The sequence below is a fragment of the Bidens hawaiensis genome, unplaced genomic scaffold (genome assembly GCF_021521415.1).
Source record: "Bidens hawaiensis isolate Kalapana, Puna unplaced genomic scaffold, B.hawaiensis_p1.1 tig00020416_1, whole genome shotgun sequence".
NCBI classification, from domain to species: domain Eukaryota; kingdom Viridiplantae; phylum Streptophyta; class Magnoliopsida; order Asterales; family Asteraceae; genus Bidens; species Bidens hawaiensis.
Genome location: NW_027493108.1, coordinates 248,926 through 267,144, shown reverse-complemented (window position 1 = coordinate 267,144; position 18,219 = coordinate 248,926). Strand labels below are relative to the sequence as shown.

The following is an 18,219-nucleotide window of genomic DNA, read 5'->3' as shown; positions in this document are numbered from 1 at the left end:
ACCAAACGAAAATTCAAGACGAAGATTATGTTTGGGAGGAGGTGCATATATCCAGCAATCAATATCATGGCATAAAAGTTAAATAAGTGGTAGTTAAATAGTTGCTTTTTTTTTTTTAAGAAAAAGACTAACAGGCATTTGGATACAAAAGCAGATTAATTATTTGCAATGTACCCATTTTAAACTGGTACCATATGTATTTAATTATCCACATGCATTATAATAATTATATCTCCTGCCAAAGAGGTGCTCGATTTTTTCTTATATAAATGTAACAGATACATTACAACATAAAGTCATAAACACAACTAGCTTCACAAGCTTCTCTTTGCTGCTGTCAATCTTCTAGTGCCAATGGCTCGGATTAATGACACCAATGCTCCTCCACCTGCTGCCCTTGAGACGGTGATACCGGTAAAGTTCTCAGGACAAGCACTAGAGCAAAAGGCTAGTGGTGCAGATGGTCATGTCAAGAACCATGAGGTCGTAATTGATGCAGTCTTGAGGGCGGTCGTGCTTGTAGCGGGCGTGGCTGCTGTGATTGTTATGGTCACATCTAAACAAAGCAAGCTGGTGCCGTTACCCTTTTCGCCAACCACTGTAATACCCTTGGATGCAAATTGGAATCAGTCTCCAACTTATATGTAAGTAACACCAGTTTCAACTTGCACAAAAGGACATGCATTGTGAACTATCGATAATAAACTCGGCTAACATATTACATATAAGTATATAACTTTACTTATGATGCAGATACTTTGTAGCAGCATTCTCCACGGCTGGCTTGTATAGCATCATCACTGGTGTTGCATCAGTTTTAAATCTGAAGAAGACAGGAAGAAGCTCGACAAAGCTGCAGTTTTGCTTCGCGATACTAGATTCTGTAAGTGCTGCTTGCATCGTACCTAGTCGATCTCTTCCAAATAGATTTTTTATAGAGATAGATTTCTATGAAAAGAGAGAATGATAAATAAATAAACCGTTTATTTACTCTAATAACTATAACAGATAATAAACTCGGCTAACAAATATAAATAAGGGACTAGCCACGCACCAATATAATAATAATAACAGCAGCAGCAGCAGCAACAACAAGAAGAAGATATGAAACTATGAACTAATTAACACACGTTTGGTGTATGCAGATGTTGTTAGCTATTCTATCCGCAGCGGTAGGAACTGAACTAGCGGTATCATGGATTGGCCTCTGTAGGGGTATGGTACTAAACCCGGTTTTACGACTCTAAATTTATTATGTTTGGCTTATTTTATTATATGGACTAATACAATGTTATTGGGCTGAGGGGGTTTTGTGGAGGTAACCCTAACTGGGCTAGGCCCATTAGGGTACCATGATGGTGGCCATGAGGCTCTCTATATAAGGAGGTCTCCACCTCCTTATTAGAGGTCATGCTCAATAAGAGCCACCACCATATTTTTGTGTCTGTAAACAAGAGATCCTTGAGATTTCTTAGCAGTCACCTCCACACCCCCAAAAGGCCATTGCAGATCCCAAGCAACCGGAGAAGAAGATCAAGACGTGGTTCGTTCATCTCGACATCCGTGGAAATATCGTCACGGCTCAGGTCAGATTCATTTCATGTTTCGACAAAACCAAAGCGAAATCATACAGGTTCTGTTTATTTGGTTTGACCTAAATTGAGAATATGGTAATGGAATGAAACTGTGATATATAATAACATAAATATGGTATATATATTGGGCTTATTGTAAAAGACAAACATACAATTTGGCCTATTGGGCTTAAAAAGCAGTTATTAAAATTGGAAGTTTTTTACCCCGCCCCCTATTTTGCTCTGGCAAATCGAACATTCACATTCATCTTCCAAAATTCAGTTTTGCGACAACCACCCTTCAATAGAATCACTGATTTTCAGTTTCCATTCGCCGGAGACACAATATTGACTCCACTGGAGCCCTAGCTCCATAGCTAACCCGAATTGCCGCCGTCAAGGAGGCTAATCGGAAACATCCATTTGATTTAGGGCTCAATTGATTGGTTTTCGTTGAGAAATTGGTATCTGTTTGGTGATTCTGATATTTAGTTTTGGCGTTTATGTGGATATTTTGATGATCCCGAAGAGGAGGAACATGAAATTAGAGTGAAACCATTTTTGATTCTAACTATGTGTTCCTTAATCTGCTCTAATTTGCTTTTATCCTAACTTTTTTAAGGAATTACAAGTCTTTGTCAGTTGAAACATTCATGGTTCTAATTTGATACATTAAAGGTATATTCTTTTTGTCCCAATTCAGAGAAAGTTTTAAAGTAAAAAAATGACCTAATAAGTTTTGTGATATGATTGATTGATTCATTTGTGTGATTAAAGTTGACCATCTGCATCTTTGTTTCAATTGCCAGATTTTCTTGGCAATTCGGGTTCATGCCCGAATGAAGGTGGACATCTTAGCTCAGATAAGGGGCTAAGAATGGCATGATGTAAAATTAATGAAGCTACATTTCAATGTGTCTAAATCTTTACGAACTCATATTTTCTAAGGCAAATCCATTTGAGAGACTTTGGTGTTCTTCATTTCAGATTTGGTATTGCTAATAGTCACTGGTTTTAGCTATTTCTCAAAAATGATTTTGATTTGGTATTCTAATATTTTTGTATTGCAATTAGGTGATTAATGCCTTTTATTTTAAATAGGCTAGGCTGCCTACATCTTACCCTCCTCAGACCCTACCATAGCTTTGCTATTGGTGGGATATACTGAGTACGATGATGATGATGATGATGATGATTTTAAATAGGCTAGGGGACCTCAACCAAATTTCTCAACAACCCCACCCTTGTGTAATTGGCAGAGAGAAATGAAGAAATTAAAAAGGTTTGTGTTACAGATTTTGTAATTTATGGTTTTAATCTTGAAATTTGGCTTTCAATATTAGTGGTACTGCTATAAGTTTGGTCAGGTTTGCCAAATTTCTGGAGCTTCCTAGCTTGTATTAGGTTTTTCTTTCCAAGGTAAAGAAAGCAACTTTAAAATAGAAGCATCAATTTATGTCAAGATTGTTTTTGTTGATAATAAATGTGATTAAACAGTGTCATATGTGATTTAACTGAAAAACAGCATAGGCCGTTTTTGTTGATGATAAATGTGGTTAAACAGTGTCATATATGATTTAACTGAAAAATGGCATAGGCCCCATAGACTCACAAACACAACTTTTGATCAAGTGTAGTGATTAATCTGAATTCATTAATTGGGTAGGTTGATACAGGAGCATCCGATATAGAACACTCAAAACTGAATTTAAAAAGCAGTTAGTGGTCTTTGGTATCGAGTATGATCTCCCATGCTTATAAGCTTATCGGTCGATCTCCGGTCTTATATTTTAGGTCGAATATAAATAGTTGAAAATAGTAAATTATCGGCGTATGTTTTCAGTTAAGCTCAATCACACTTACTGACTTGCATAATTACATTACTGCAACTTGTAGGTAGGCCTGTGACTGATTTTGATGAAAACATAATTCACTTTGTGGAATGTTTATATGCCCATTCTTACAACACAAAGTTAATGGTAAGATTTCCTGTAGATATTCAACAATGGATTCTTGTAACTTTTAGCTGTATTTGTCTATAACAAAGATGATCTTTCATTGTTTTGCCTATGCTAGAAACTACAAGTCAGGAGCAGTTATCAAACTGACATGCCTGATTCAACTGTTAACACACAAGACTATCAAACCGCCTCATCAAATCACGTAAGCCAATTGACTTTGTTTTTAGTGCGCTAGAAAGATGGACTCAAAGATTTACTTAGGCCATTTAATGGGATTACATGCACCATTTTAACTTGCAAAGTCATTCATTCCAGGTTGAATGGTACTTCTATTTTCTTTCTGTTTCAGTAATCATTGCTTTCTTTTAATCTACTTTCCAAAGCAGGAGAGATGGCAAAATGAGTGAGACAGGTTGGGTCAACAACTCAGAACACCTTCTTGTAACTCCTTTGGTCCAAAGGTAATCCAGGTGTTTCTTTGGCTTTTTAGTTAACCATGTTTTTCTTTGTTGACTTGGACCTTTTCATGCCTGGTCTAAATCTTATGCAGCTTATTACTTATGCTTATTTGTTCTTTTCTTTGTTTGTCACCTAAATTTTATGCAGCTTACTTAATGGGTTAACTTGAATGAAGGAACGAGCCCATTCGTGTTTGTTTGGACGGACTCACAAACACCTTTTTGTCAGGAAAAACTAAGTTATTTTCAATAATAGTTAATCGGTTAAATATGATTACAAAAATTGCATTATTACTATAATCATATTTTAAAGTTTTCGGCAAGTTTCGACCTATTTGTCTTATTTGACCCGTTCCCCTTAACTTTTTTAGGTTTGACCCGTTCCCCTAACTTTTTTAGGTTTGACCCATTTGAGATTTTAAAACGAAAATGCAATGGGTCTCTTCTCTTTTACAATTCTGAAAAGCTAGATACATGAGTTTATAGAATGTTGTACAAGTTATTATAGCATTTATGGAATTGTTTGCATCATTATGAAATCTAAGCTCTGAATGCTAATTCCGCAAACAATTATCGAGCGTTCACCATTTTCTGCAACATTATGATACTTTGTCTAAAATTAGTTTTTATTTTTATTTTAAGGTTATTTTTATTCGCAGTTAATTGATGGTGAGACAGTAGAAGTGAAATCAGTGGGATATGCACAAAACGTTAGATCATTCTTCAATCTTTGGAGTTGGTTTTATAATAATGAAGTTCCTCCATGTGATGTCAATGAAGCTGGAATTAAGGTGTTTTCTTAACTTGAGACTGTTAATTTCTTGAAAATGATATACAGTATAGTTGTTTAAAAATGAAAAGAATATGTTTTTTGTTTTATGCATCACCACTTTAATTTCTAGACTAAATCAGGTCTTTGGGTACATTATTACCAGACGGATTTACATCCGAATGAAACTTGTACTTTTCCTATTTAAAAGTACTGTCTGAAGGTGAAATACACTAAAACAAGGATAATTTTCTTTTCTGCTTTTAAAACGGGCGGGTCCGGGTTGGACGCGGTAACGGGTCAAAACAGGTTAGGGTGAAACTTGGTTCATGTCAAAACGAGCTATGAGCAGAATCAGTTCGGTATAAAACGGGTTGTTATTAAGAATAGTCAATTTGGTTCGGATCAACAAACGGGCTATGAGACCGCGGGTTGGAAAGAATCAATTTGGTTGAGGCGAAAACGTTTTTTTAATATATATGAATTGGTTCGGTTCAAAACGAGTTGTGGACAATATGGACTCGGGTTGACATTAATTGTTTTAGATATAATGGTATTAAAATGGGTTGGTGGCTATATATTTTGTTGTTGGTAGTGGTGACGAAGGTGGCTGTAGTGATGGCAGCAGCAGAGGTGGAGGACGTGGTGGTGGAGTATGCGGTGATGGCGTTCACAGCTAGATGACAGGATCTAGGCCCTCAAGATGAGCCGGGGCAACAATTGAAGCCGATGAGGCGTTCGCAAATGATAATGCGATTTAAGCAATGAGTTGTGTTTTTAATTTGAAGTAAACTGTTTTGGTTATGTTTGTTAATTTTTTGGTCATTTTGTAACTTTATTTGGGTGAACATCTTTATTAACTTTGAATGTTATTAATTTTGTAAAACCCTAATCCGGAATGATGTCTTTCTGATGTTGTTCTGAATTACTAATGATGTAAAAACAATTTTTGTTTAGTTAGTAGTAAATTAATCAATTCGTGTGGGGTTTGTGTACTTTGTTGGAAATGGATGTTGCTACTCTATAATTTGCTATTGAAGTAGTAGGTTTGACTTCATAAAGTCAAAATTGTTGACTTTGTGAAATGGGCCGTGGTATTTGGTCTCCCTAAATCAAATTTGTTTTAATGTCCATATTATAATAGGGTTGAAACGTGTTACGAGTGATAAGTCATTTGTTTTATAAAATACCATTAATAACTAAAACGAGGCTGGCAAGAAATATGAACGTTATTTATTACGCTTATCAAGTTTTAGTACATTACACAACAATAAGGGCCTATGGCCTTCACTTAAATCATTTGTTTTCAAATCTAACAAAAAAAAAGTAAGTACTACAACGCGTGTTAATCACAAACAAGTTTACAAATGTCCAAAGTTGGTTGATTGTTATAATAATATATGCGTCATATTTTGATATTCCAGTCCACCGGACAGGTAAAGTGCTGGTTGAACATGATGATCATATAAGTGCTATATAAATATATATGGCCTAAAAGTATGGTATACACCATTTCACTTTGAACCGATATGAGAATCTTGAAACCGAAAACCCAATTCGGCTTTTGTTACATACCAAATCAAAAACCAAATGTAAAACTCAGTTCGGTTCACGATTTTGGTTTGGCTCGATTTTTTTGTTTAATAAGTTTAAAACCGAATATTCAACACCATGGTAATTTGCAAGGTTATGAGTTCAAGGGGAACATATATTTGTTAATTGCAAAGTAGCAAGCAGCCTATTACAAAAATAAAATGAGCGATTTAGATGTGGATAGTTACTAATAATGTTATTTTTGCTAATTTGTATTTTGAGGTTTAATGCATATGGTAGATACATGCATATGTAATTTGTCTCCATCATCGAAAAATTATTTTTTAATCTTTTGGTTTAAATTACGTATATATTTTATATTGTTTAACTTTAAACTATTTACTCAAATCTCCGGTTTTAAATTGATCAAGTCGTGAATCTACCGCCAATTCAATAACAAACCATATACGGGATTTGAACGTGCATATGCAGAAATGTTCAAGCTGGATCTAAAGGACTTAAATAAGTATCTTGGTAGGCCCTTGGTGAAGATGTCTGCCGGCGTATTGGTTAGATGATGGGACATGGAGCACTCTAATCTGGCCCAACTGAACCTTTTCACGAATATCCATTTCAACATGTTTAGTATGTTGATGTTGCACGGGATTCCCGGACAAGTAGACGGCTGACACGTTGTCACAAAATACTACCGTGGCTTTTTGTGTTGGTGTTCGTAGCTCAAGAAGAAGATTTCGAATCCAAGTAGCTTCGGCCATGGCATTCGCCACCCCCCGATACTCGGCTTCCGCACTCGATCTAGAAATAATTGGCTAACGTTTTGAAGACCATGAGATAAGATTGTTGCCAAGGAAAATACAGTAATCTGATGTAGATCGGCGCGTATCCGGGCAGCCCCCCCCCAGTCGGCATCAGAGTAGGCAACCAACGAATTATTAGGGGATGCAGAAAGACGAACGCCGAGATCAATGGTGCCATGAATGTACCGTAATACCCGTTTCATAAAGTTAAAATGCGCGTCTCTCGGAGCATGCATGAATAAGCAGATCTGTTGAACCGTATAGGATATGTCAGGCGAGTAATGGTAAGGTACTGAAGCGCTCCGGCTAAGCTGCGGTATAAGGTACCGTCTGGTAATGGGTTCCCCTCAGTAGCACTTAGTTTTGAGTTTGTATCAACATGTGTGTGACATGGCTTACATGAAGTCATATTAGCCCGGTGAAGAATGTCTCGAGCATACTGAGATTGAGCCAGGAACAAAGAATTATGACCCCTCGTGACCGTGATGCCGAGGAAGTGATGGAGAGGCCCTAAGTCAAACATGGCAAATTCAGTTGATAACTGTGTGATGATCCGTTTAAGAAGATCCGGGTGGTTGGCGGTGAGAACAATATCGTCTACATAAAGTAGAAGATAGGCAAGGTGGTCACCATTTTGGTATATGAATAATGATGTGTCACACAAAATGCTGTGAAATCGCAAGGACTTAATGAATGTAGAAAAGCGAGTGTACCATGCCCTTGGTGCCTGTTTTAACCCGTATAGAGATTTCTTTAGTTGACAAACATGATTGGGGAAAATAGGATCAACAAATCCAGTTGGCTGATACATATATACTGTTTCTTGAAGGTCACCATTTAGGAAGGTGTTTTTTTACGTCCATCTGATGTATCGGCCAAGATCTTGAGACGGCCAAGGATAAAACTGTGCATATGGTTGCTGGTTTTACAACAGGGCTGAATGTCTCAGTGCAGTCGATGCCTACAGTCTGTGATTTTCCATTGCAAACAAGACGAGCTTTGTACCGATCCAAGGTGCCATTGGCATTAAACTTGTGACGGAACAACCGCATGGAGCGAATGACCGGGTGTTCCGCGGGTCTTGGCACTAATTCCCATGTGTTATTAGCCTGTAAAGCACTAAATTCATCGTTCATGGCACGAAGCCAGTTATGGTCCGATAAGGCTTTGGTAGGTGAGGTTGGGATGGGTGAAATATTAGTTGTAGCAGCTAGGTTGTACCGTGGGTTTGGTTTAGTAACCACTGTTTTGACACGGGTTTGCATTTGGTGGTTATTTGTGAGGGTGTGTGTTTGAGTGGTAGGTGGGTTCTGGTCTGAAGGAGGGTTGGGGATGGGATCGATATTTGATGTAGTGGTGTTGAGGTTAGATTGGTTTGTAGCTGTTGGTTGATTGGTTGGTGGTAGGTGTAGTTGTGGTGTTAAAGTTGGGAGAAGTGGGTTCGGTATTAAGAGGGGTTGAGGTGGTAGTTGTGGTGGGATTAGTGGTGGCGTTGGCTGGAGTGGAAGTAGGGTCAGTTGAGGGGAAAAAATGTGGTGTGATAGGAGTGGGGTCATTAAGGAATTTGTAAGATGTGGAGGATGATAGTTCAATGAAAGGGAATGTGCTTTCATCAAATATCACGTGTCGGGAGAGATGCACCCAGCCGGTTATGGGGTCATAGCATCGGTACCCACGAAAGTCGGATGGGTAACCAAGGAAGACACAACGGGCTGATCGAGGTAGGAGTTTGTTGGTTTGAGTGGCGGACATGTTGGGGTAACAAGCACAACCGAAGGTACGGATGTGATCGTATGCTGGTTGGCGTAAGTATAGGGCAAAGGCGGGTGTTTGAAAATGTAGGCGAGTGGTGGGTAGTATGTTATGGAGGTAGGCTGCAGTATGGAGAGCTTCGACCCAAAATGTAGGTGGAAGATGGGCATGAACCAAAAGAGCCCGAATGACGTGATTTAGACGACGGATCATTCGTTCCGATCGACCGTTCTGTTGGGAAGTTTGTGGGCAAGAAAACCGAAAAAGGAGACCATTTTGATCAGCAAATGTTTTGAAGTTGTTATTATCAAATTCTCCTACGAGATCACACTAAAAGGTTTTAATTGGTAAGTTGAATTGGGTTTGGATAAGTTTGTGAAATTTGGCAAATGTGTCAGATTTGTATTTAAGTGGGTAGACCCAAACGTAATGTGTATAATTATCAATCAAAACCATATAATCTTTATAACCAGAATTGCTTATAACAGGAGAGGTCCACAAATCACAATGAACAATATCAAATGGTTTAAAAGTAGTAGAAACAAAATCAACAAAAGGTAACCTTTTACTGTTTGACAATTGACAAGAAGAACAAATTGAAGAGTCAACAGTTTTATTGCAAACATTAAAATGACGATTGAGGTAGCTTAACACGTTCGCTCCGGGGTGTTCGAGCCGATCATGCCAAGGCGGATGAGTAGTTGATGACAGCAAGGTGAATTCTGGTTTGGTGAAGGGATATAGATCTCCACTGCTATTGTGGCGGGAAAGGAGGTGCCCATCCTTGAGGTCCTTCAAAGAAAAACCAAAAGGATCAAACTCAACGGAAACTTGGTTATCAATAGTAAATTTACGTACATATAACAAATCTTTAGTGACACATGGTGAGTGAACAATGTTATTAAGTTTATAGGTTCGGTTTGGGAGGGTGTATAAGCCATTACCGGAACCATTAACGGGTAAAATTTGACCATTCCCGACAAATATAGGACCTGGAGGTAATAAACATGGAGAACTAATGTTACCTGGGTCGGATGTGATGTGAGACGAAGCCCCCATGTCCATATTCCATTGAGGGTCATTATAATTCAAGCTCAAGTTTGAGAGAGCAACACCAATATCACTTGGGCAGAGCACATTTCCATTTGTTGGGCCGAAACCTGGAGGTGGATTCGATGGCTGCTGGGCGAGATGAGCCTGATGGTGTTGGTTATAGTGGGCTGGCTGGGATGGGTAAGGTGTAGGTGGCGGAGTCCATGGGGTTTGAGTGTAGGGCTGTTGCGAGAAGCCCACGGTAGGTTGGGCTTGTTGTGAAAAACCCATATTGGGTTGATGGAATTGGGTTTGACCCCATGAGTTTGGCCCACCATTTGTATTAGAATTTGGCCCACGACCTGCATTAGAGACAGTAGGTCTGCTTCCCATTTGGCGTCCCCCACGAGCAGCTTGTCCACGACCTCTAGCAGCTTTGGCCGGATCATAATGTTTACCACGATATCCGTTAGGGTAAGGAGAACGAACCGAATCTGTGGAAGGTGGAGCACCGGAGTGTAGGAGAACCGTGTCATGGTTATTGTTGGATCGAGCCGACTTTCTATTCTGTTCATATTCAATCATACCGCGAGCAACATCCCAAGTTGGTTTGCTTTGATTGATTATTGCAGCAATTGTGTCGTATTCGATGGGTAGTCCACGAACCATTTGGATGACTAGTCGGCTTTCACTAACCGGCTGATCAAGATCTCGTAATTGTTCCGCAATGTCTTTCAATGTTTGACAATAGTCATCGAATGAGGAACAAGAAGAAAGAGCGGTGTTGGTGAATTTGGTTTCAAGGGTGACGGCTCTTGCATGTATGTTGTTAATAAAAAATTCTTGTGTTTTTAGCCATGCGGATCTGGCCGTGAGATCTGTGTCAAGAACACGAGGTAACAGATCATCAGATAGAGTGCTGAATATCCACTGGAGAATCAGCGCATCGAGTTCAGACCAGGCGGAATAGGTTGAATCAGTTTCGGGTGGTGTTTCGGAACCATCAATGCGATTAAGAACTTTGTATGCACGAGCATGGAGTTTGAATAGTTTAACCCAAGATGAATAAGTTACTTTCTTGCCATCAAGGGTTCGGATCTTGTTGTTGATGTTGGTGACAGTATAGGCTGGGTGTAGGGGTTGTGTATTTTTGTTGTTTGAGGTTGAGGAATCAACTGTTTCAACCATGATTGTTGATGAAGGCCACCACAGAAAGTATGGCGGAAGAAAGAAAAAAAAATATTAGCGTTTTGAAGTGGCTCTGATTACCATGATAGAATGAAAAGAATTGTTATTTTCTTTTCTGATTTACACAATAGAATACAACCATATAAATAGCCTACGTACACCACAATTGACTCCTATAATTGAGGGTCGTCATAAATTAAGGCTAAATCAATCACAATGAAATACTAAAATAAACACAATATTTTCCACCAACACTTATCAGATTTTTTTCCAAATGTATTTTAGATGAAACTTGCCGGTTGTTGGTTATTTGGAGTTTGATTTTTTAATCTTACATGAACTTGTTGCTAGTTTGTTTCATAGACTTTTGAGTTTTGAAATGGGGCTTTATTTGGATTTCTTTACTTTCTTATATTATCTTGTGTAAGGCTCTAGATTCTCTCCGTGGTCTTGTGTTTGGTTTTATGGTACTTTATTAAATGTGGTTAGATCTCCTCAACCGGTTCGACAATTGCTTAATCTGAATTCTTCAGTTCTGCCAGGCATCACTTAACTTTGTCTTTACACTAGAACTCTTATAATTGATTTGCTTATTGGAATACTTCTTAGGTACGTAGGTTGAGTTTATTGGTAGTTGAATAGTATGTTAAATCCAGTAATATTAAATGTTATGTCGATAGCTTATTACTTAGTTGTTCCTTGTTAAGCGTTAACTTGTTAGTTATCATTTTGTGACAACACAAAAAAACTTAATAAAATGAAGTTGTGAACCAAAATTTGAATTTAATCAATTTATGAACTGTTATCAACTGTAACAAAAACCTTGGAGCTACGCTATAATTCACAAAAAAAAAAAAAAAAACCCAAAATTCGGTTACCCAATTAAATCCTGTAAAAAAGAGTTTGATGACCCGAATCAAACTCGAAAAAAGAATTTCCATGACTAGACGGACTTGACCCGAGAGCAAATACTTCTTCATAGGCATCTGAACATCAAATATATCCAACAAACGAGGAAATTTTCTTGTGTCCGTCACCGCACACTTGTATAATATCTCTGTGAAACTAATCAATAAAGCCCCAGCCACCACATTCTTGTAAGTGTTTTTTTTACAGAAGACGAGTCCAAAATCATTGGAAGGCCAACAATTGAACAAGATGGAAAGCAAGAGAAAAGAAACCAACATGAACCTTAAAAAGAACGTACTACATTTACAAATGGAAATTTAAAATAGAAGTGGTATAAAAACTATAACATCTTTGTCCTTTTTTTAGCAACGTGCTTTAACTATGACTCATAATAGCATTGAGTTCCCTCTTACACATGATGCAAAATAATATGATTTTCATTGTATGCATGTGTATTTCCAGCCCAATTTCTGTGTATGGACGATATGAGTATCCTGATCACATGATTTCATGTTAAAAAAACATGTAAAATTTGGGATTGAAAATGAATATTTCTGACTAACCCATTGTTGGTACTCGGTAGCCTTGCAAATTGGAGAGATGTAGAATGACAGGGCAATTCTCCTTTGGCGGAATTAGCGTGCTCCAAAATCATGGAATTGCTCGGATTGTCTTCTGTCAAAGGAGAATTACACCGTTATTCTTCTCTACCATATGCTCACTATTTCCTTTGCTTGTGTCCTGATGGTTTCTAGCTCCTTTTATAAAGAGCATTCTAGTTTATTTTGTAAATATTCCTTTGAAATAAGTTGGTTTATTCTAGGTATGATGCCTTTGAGCTTTTGGTTCACATATGAAAGTTTGTGTTTTTTATGAGATGGTCCCCAGTACCATATATGCTCTATTGAAATTTAAAGGAGTTCCATTGATGTCCCTAATTGAGAACCAAGAGTACTTTGAATTTGTTAGCCTGTTGAGAAATTATCAAATTTCTAATTGACTTGTTGGTTGGCTTGGCTCTTTATCCCAAGATTTTGTTTCTCAAAGAATCAACTTTGGGTTTTCAAAATCCTTCATAGATAAGTTTTAAATTTAAAACATCTAGACGCTTCAGAAAATGAATTCAAGTTGCATACTCAAATCATGTTATTGGACGTATCACACATATACTATGTTTTGTAAATGAGTTGTTAGGACATGGGTGTACACTAGTTAGGAAGGGTCATTGGGGATGTTAGGACAGGGGTGTACGCTATGTTTTGTAATTAAGTATAAGAAGGGTTGAGTGGTGGGTTAAATAATGAAGGAAAAGCTGAGGTATCGCTGATGCGAAGAATGACGAAAAATAAGGAGAATGATGTATAACACATAGCCTTATTGTGAATAATATGGGACTTCTTGAGGCGGATTATTATGGCTTTGTCGTTGCGTTGTTGTGCTTTTCAGGTGTATATAACTGTTAGGGCTCGGATTTTCAGTATACTTAGCAAGCAATATGTTCAGGATAACTCCAGGATATGGTATCCTCCAAGATATCAGGTATCCTTTAACGGATTATTCACTCTTTTCTGTTGTTTACCAGGTCTATAACGTTCCACCACTTCCCTGAAGACTCGGAGTATGGCTAGACTACTTCAATTGAAATGTGTTTACCAAGAAGGTCGTGGATTATAACGGCTAATAGGAAAGAGTCTATTATCTCCGGAATTATAGGGATTATTGTTAGCTAACTATTTGTATAAATAGAGCTCATTTGGATAATAACACACACTTGTAGCACTTGAGACTTAGCAGTACTCACACTTTGTAATCACGATCCAATTTAGCTCAACCACTTGTAACCGATTTTTGTTATTAATAAACTGGTGGTGATAGTTTTTACCGCCTGGGGTTTTTTTCTTGTTATCCTCAGGATAACGGGTTTTTTTCTCGCAACAAATCTCCATGTTCTAGCATTTATGCATTCATTTCAAGCAAGCACCAAGTCCCATTTACTAATTTGGTTACGAAATCACCTTTGTTAATTTTTGACCAAAACAATAACGTAATGATACTATCGCAAATACACGCTTGTATAATTACTAAATTAGACATATTGGTCGTCATTGTTCATAAAATTAAAATTGTCTAAACAGGTAATGGAAATGTCCGATTTATAAGACCGGGTGTAGTGGGGCGCTTCCCGCACCTAAGAAGCCCCAAAGTGCCGGAGAACACCACCCCCAGGGGCGCTATGGGCGTTTGGGGGGGGGGGGCCTTCTCACAAAGCGTCGGGTTGGGGGGTTGGGTGAAAATTATATTTGTAATCATGAATAGCATTATATTGGGTAACTAGGATAGAGCCCGTGTAATACACGGGTGATTAAAAAATAAAACAAAATGGAATGTTGTGAATCTATAACAATTAAGAAAAAGAAAAAACTAACATCAATTCATCCTAGTTAAGTTGGTAAGCCTCAAGCATTTTAAAAGTAAGGTAGTGAGTTCAATTCTCATTAACAACATACTTTTCATTTTATCCTTCATGAAAGGGAAATTGTAAAAATGAAAACTTTGTACACTTGGCAGCGTGGAGGTTAATTGAATGACTTGTGGAAACATTGTCTTGCTTTAATCTATCTACCTATTTTAATAAAATAAAATAATTGTGAACACTTGTCATCTTATGGTTAATTCTCACAATTCTTTTCCCTGTAAAACTAAAATCTTAATTGGCACTATATCAATAATTATTCACGTTTCTTTTACACTTATATTATATTTATACATTTTTATAAAAATAAATATTAACATATTATTTTACTATATATTTCAAAATATATGGTGAAATCTAAAAATCAACAACAAACCATGTTTGCCAAAGATTGAAAATAATGCAACTTCAAAGGTTATCATCAACATATTATACATGTATATTGTAGAAGATCGTAAAGAAAAACAAAACTCAAATATGCTTTCATTTTACAACGTAATTTTTTAATCATTAAATTATTAATATATGTTAAAAGTTGATCCACTTTTTTAAAATCAATCCATTTATCTATTATTATTATTATTATTATTATTATTATTATTGTAAATTGTCATATAATTTATAAATTATAAATATATGCTTTAAATCTATTCATTTATTTTTTAGTAAATTTAGTAAACTATATATATGCTAAAATGTAAGGATAATATATACCAATCACTTTCAGACATAACAAAGTTTATCATATTTAATTTCTTAGTTTTTTTTATCAAAGGTTGTTACGGGTTTTTTGTGAAACCTAAAGTTGAATTTTATGGGTCAAAAGTTAGTAAATAGATTGTTTGGTACAAGTTAACTATATTTATATCAAAATTTGTTTCAGGTCAAAAATGGGGAATCTGAGTATTTTTAAAAGTTATATTTATCGTCAAATTTGTTATGGATTCAAAGTATTGACTTGAAAATGTCAAACAGATGAAAGTTAGAATTTTAAACATGATTCGGCTTTCAAATTTATTTTCAAGGGCAGTTTTAGAAATAATCAAAAGGTTCGTGATTTGGCAAATTGACTATTTTTCTCTCGACTATTAAAATTTAAGAAAATATTGCTAACACTTTCGACATGCCACCCTGTTAGGCCCTGTTTTTTTATTTAGTCTTTTGTATTGATTCAGTAATGTATTTGGGCCAATTGGTCATTTTGTACGTTGTTGGGCCACGGTCCATTGTAAAGAAGCCCATTGGGCATTAAATTTTGTTTTACTTCTCATGCATGCTTCCCTATATATAGGAAGCATGCCATGAGAAGTAAAGGGTGGATAATTCAATAGAAAACCTTTTGGCAAAAACTCCATCACTCTTTCTCTTCTTATATCTCTTGGCTCTCTCTTTCTCTCTCACTAACCTTTCTTTGACTGAAAATAAACACAAGATCCGAGACCTCTTGGTTGCTTAGTGTGATTTCCGCTAGCACTAAGTTAGGTTGATCCAAAGACGTTGTTAGATCCACCCGAATAGGGACCTACAAGTGGTATCAGAGCTTCGGCTCACTAGTTGAGGGTTTTTGGATCACAACCTTGGGTTTTGATCTTGAAAAGAAGAAAATAAGTGTTCAAGTGTTCTTGACAAGAAAATATCAAAAATACAAAAAGAATTGGCAAAAACTTCATAAAATGTCTTAGAAAGTGTTCTTGGTGGAAGTTTTAAGTGTTAAAGGTGGTGTTTACGGGTTCCAAGTTTGTTGGATTGATAAGTTAAAATTTCGCTTCGCTCAAGCATTGAACCAAACCTTGTACTTGTACTGAAAAAAGTGGGTGGAATAGATCCCAAGGAAGATTTGCTTTCAGAAAGATAAAGTTCTTTCGCTTCGCTTGGATTCTTTCGCTTCACTTAGAATCCTTTCGCTTCGCTTAGAATCCTTTCGCTTCGCTTGAAGCTGTTTTGTGCGAAAAAGTTGACTGTTTTGAAGATTAAGCCTTGTTGAAGGATTGTAACTACTTAGACCATGGCTAGCACTGATTCAGAACTATTGAAGGGTTATTTGCTGTTGGAAAATCAAGTGGGAACACCTCAAAAACCTCCTAAGTTTATGACCTTAGATGATAACTTCATTGATTTTAAATGGAGGTTCATGAACTTTATCTCATTAACTGAAACTGATTTGATGAGATGTTTTGAAGAGGGTCCTCGTGTTCCGGTAACTCGCACTGATGCTGGGGAACAACCTAAGGCACCTGAAAATTATGATCAAGATGATATGGATAAGTTAGCACAAGACAAGAAGGCGTTTTTGCTGTTGACAGTTTGTCTTTCAAATGAGATCACTGAGACTCTACGTGAACACAGAAGTGCCAAGGGATTATGGGAAGCTCTTGTTGAGATGGTTGAAGGAAATGCTGAAATTAGAGAAAACAAGAAAGCACTATTGAAGGAAGAATTCAACATGTTCAACCATCGTCAAGGTGAAGCTGTGCTAGATTTAGTGAAGAGGTTTGAGAAGCTCATGGTCAAAGTAAGAGATGCAGGTGTTAACATTCCCAACACTGAGGTCAATCAGAAGTTGATGAACTCTTTTCCTTACAGTTGGAGTGTAAACACAATAACGATCAAGAGAACCACCAATCTGAATGGGATGACAAACAGTGAATTGATATCCACTATCAAATCATTTGAAATGGATGAACAGATGAGAATGAACAATCACATGAACTCTCTGAATCAAGCCGGAGTGAGTACTACATCTTCAAGTGTGCCAACTGCTTTTGTTAGCAAAACCCAACAGAATATGTATCCTGTAACCAATCCAAAGTACTCACCAAAGTGTTCCTCCACAATCAAAAGCATTCATCTCCACCAGCAACCCATCAACTCCATCCAGTGCAAGTTCGTTTCAAAAGGCAGTTGACAGTGCAGTTGCTCAAGCTCTGAAGGCACATGGAATTTCTGCAACAAAACCTCAAGCAAACAAGCCCTCCAGCTATTGTGAAGCCATTCCCATGCTGAATGATTCAAATGTAACACTTGTTAAAGCTTTTCTGTCTTGTCATGAAGAGCTATTGCAAGGGAATCTGTTACCGGCTCAGTTTGAGATAGGTGATTTGAAAGACATCAATCAAAAGGATCTTGAGAAAATGGACATCAAGTACCAGATGGCCATGTGTCACACCCCAACCGACGGCGGAATACGTCGAGGTGAGACGGTGATTGTTCATAGCACATGATACTACGTGTTACAATAGTCGTTACATTTAATTTAATATCAAGCAATACAGAGATACAATGAATTGTTTTATAGTCATCTAGGTCCAATCATGCAATCCTATATCTTGCATCAAGTAATCTTCAACAAACAAATTTCCAATACCTGAAAAACATGTGAGAGTGTCAACTAAAAATAGTTGGTGAGAACATAGGTTTTAATAAAATAAGTTTTAAGTTGAAAGCAATCCATATGTGTTAAGTTACTTTGTATACTTTGTGATTACAACCAAACCTCTGACACGTTTAGCGAGTCGTCTAATCCACGATTAGACTATTATGTTTAATGTTTAACGATCGTCGGATTCTGAACACACAGGCCTCTACCCGAGGCCTACGTGGGCGGGTCGGGCCAATAGATCTATCATCATACTACCACGGGCTTAGCAAGTTAATGGTTGTACATGCGATTAAGTATACATTTGTAATGATCACACATAACGAATATTATGAAATAAAGCTTGAATCAAATAACATGTAAAACAAATTGATTA

The 18,219-nt window shown here is 37.1% G+C and overlaps 2 protein-coding genes across 2 annotated transcripts; one reads left to right on the top strand and one right to left on the bottom strand.

The window, feature by feature from the left end:
- The first annotated feature begins 321 nt into the window (after positions 1 to 321).
- LOC143560610 (CASP-like protein 1D1) lies at positions 322 to 4,796 on the top strand. The gene is made up of 4 exons (XM_077048884.1): positions 322 to 644; positions 754 to 883; positions 1,146 to 1,220; positions 4,653 to 4,796. Exons 1-4 carry the CDS (start codon positions 355 to 357, stop codon positions 4,794 to 4,796), a joined length of 639 nt encoding a protein of 212 aa, XP_076904999.1. The 5' UTR covers positions 322 to 354.
- Positions 4,797 to 9,195: 4,399 nt separating this feature from the next.
- Positions 9,196 to 11,085, bottom strand: LOC143560609 (uncharacterized). The gene has a single exon (XM_077048882.1). It carries the CDS (start codon positions 11,083 to 11,085, stop codon positions 9,196 to 9,198), a length of 1,890 nt encoding a protein of 629 aa, XP_076904997.1.
- Between the last annotated feature and the right edge of the window lie 7,134 nt (positions 11,086 to 18,219).

Excerpts from the sequence above, each read along its gene's own strand:
- LOC143560610 (XM_077048884.1), top strand. The coding sequence starts at position 355 with ATGGCTCGGATTAATGACACCAATGCTCCTCCACCTGCTGCCCTTGAG. Across the intron at positions 645-753 it reads AATCAGTCTCCAACTTATAT|ATACTTTGTAGCAGCATTCT; the intron begins GTAAGTAACACC and ends CTTATGATGCAG. Across the intron at positions 884-1,145 it reads GCTTCGCGATACTAGATTCT|ATGTTGTTAGCTATTCTATC; the intron begins GTAAGTGCTGCT and ends TGGTGTATGCAG.
- LOC143560609 (XM_077048882.1), bottom strand. The coding sequence starts at position 11,085 with ATGGTTGAAACAGTTGATTCCTCAACCTCAAACAACAAAAATACACAA.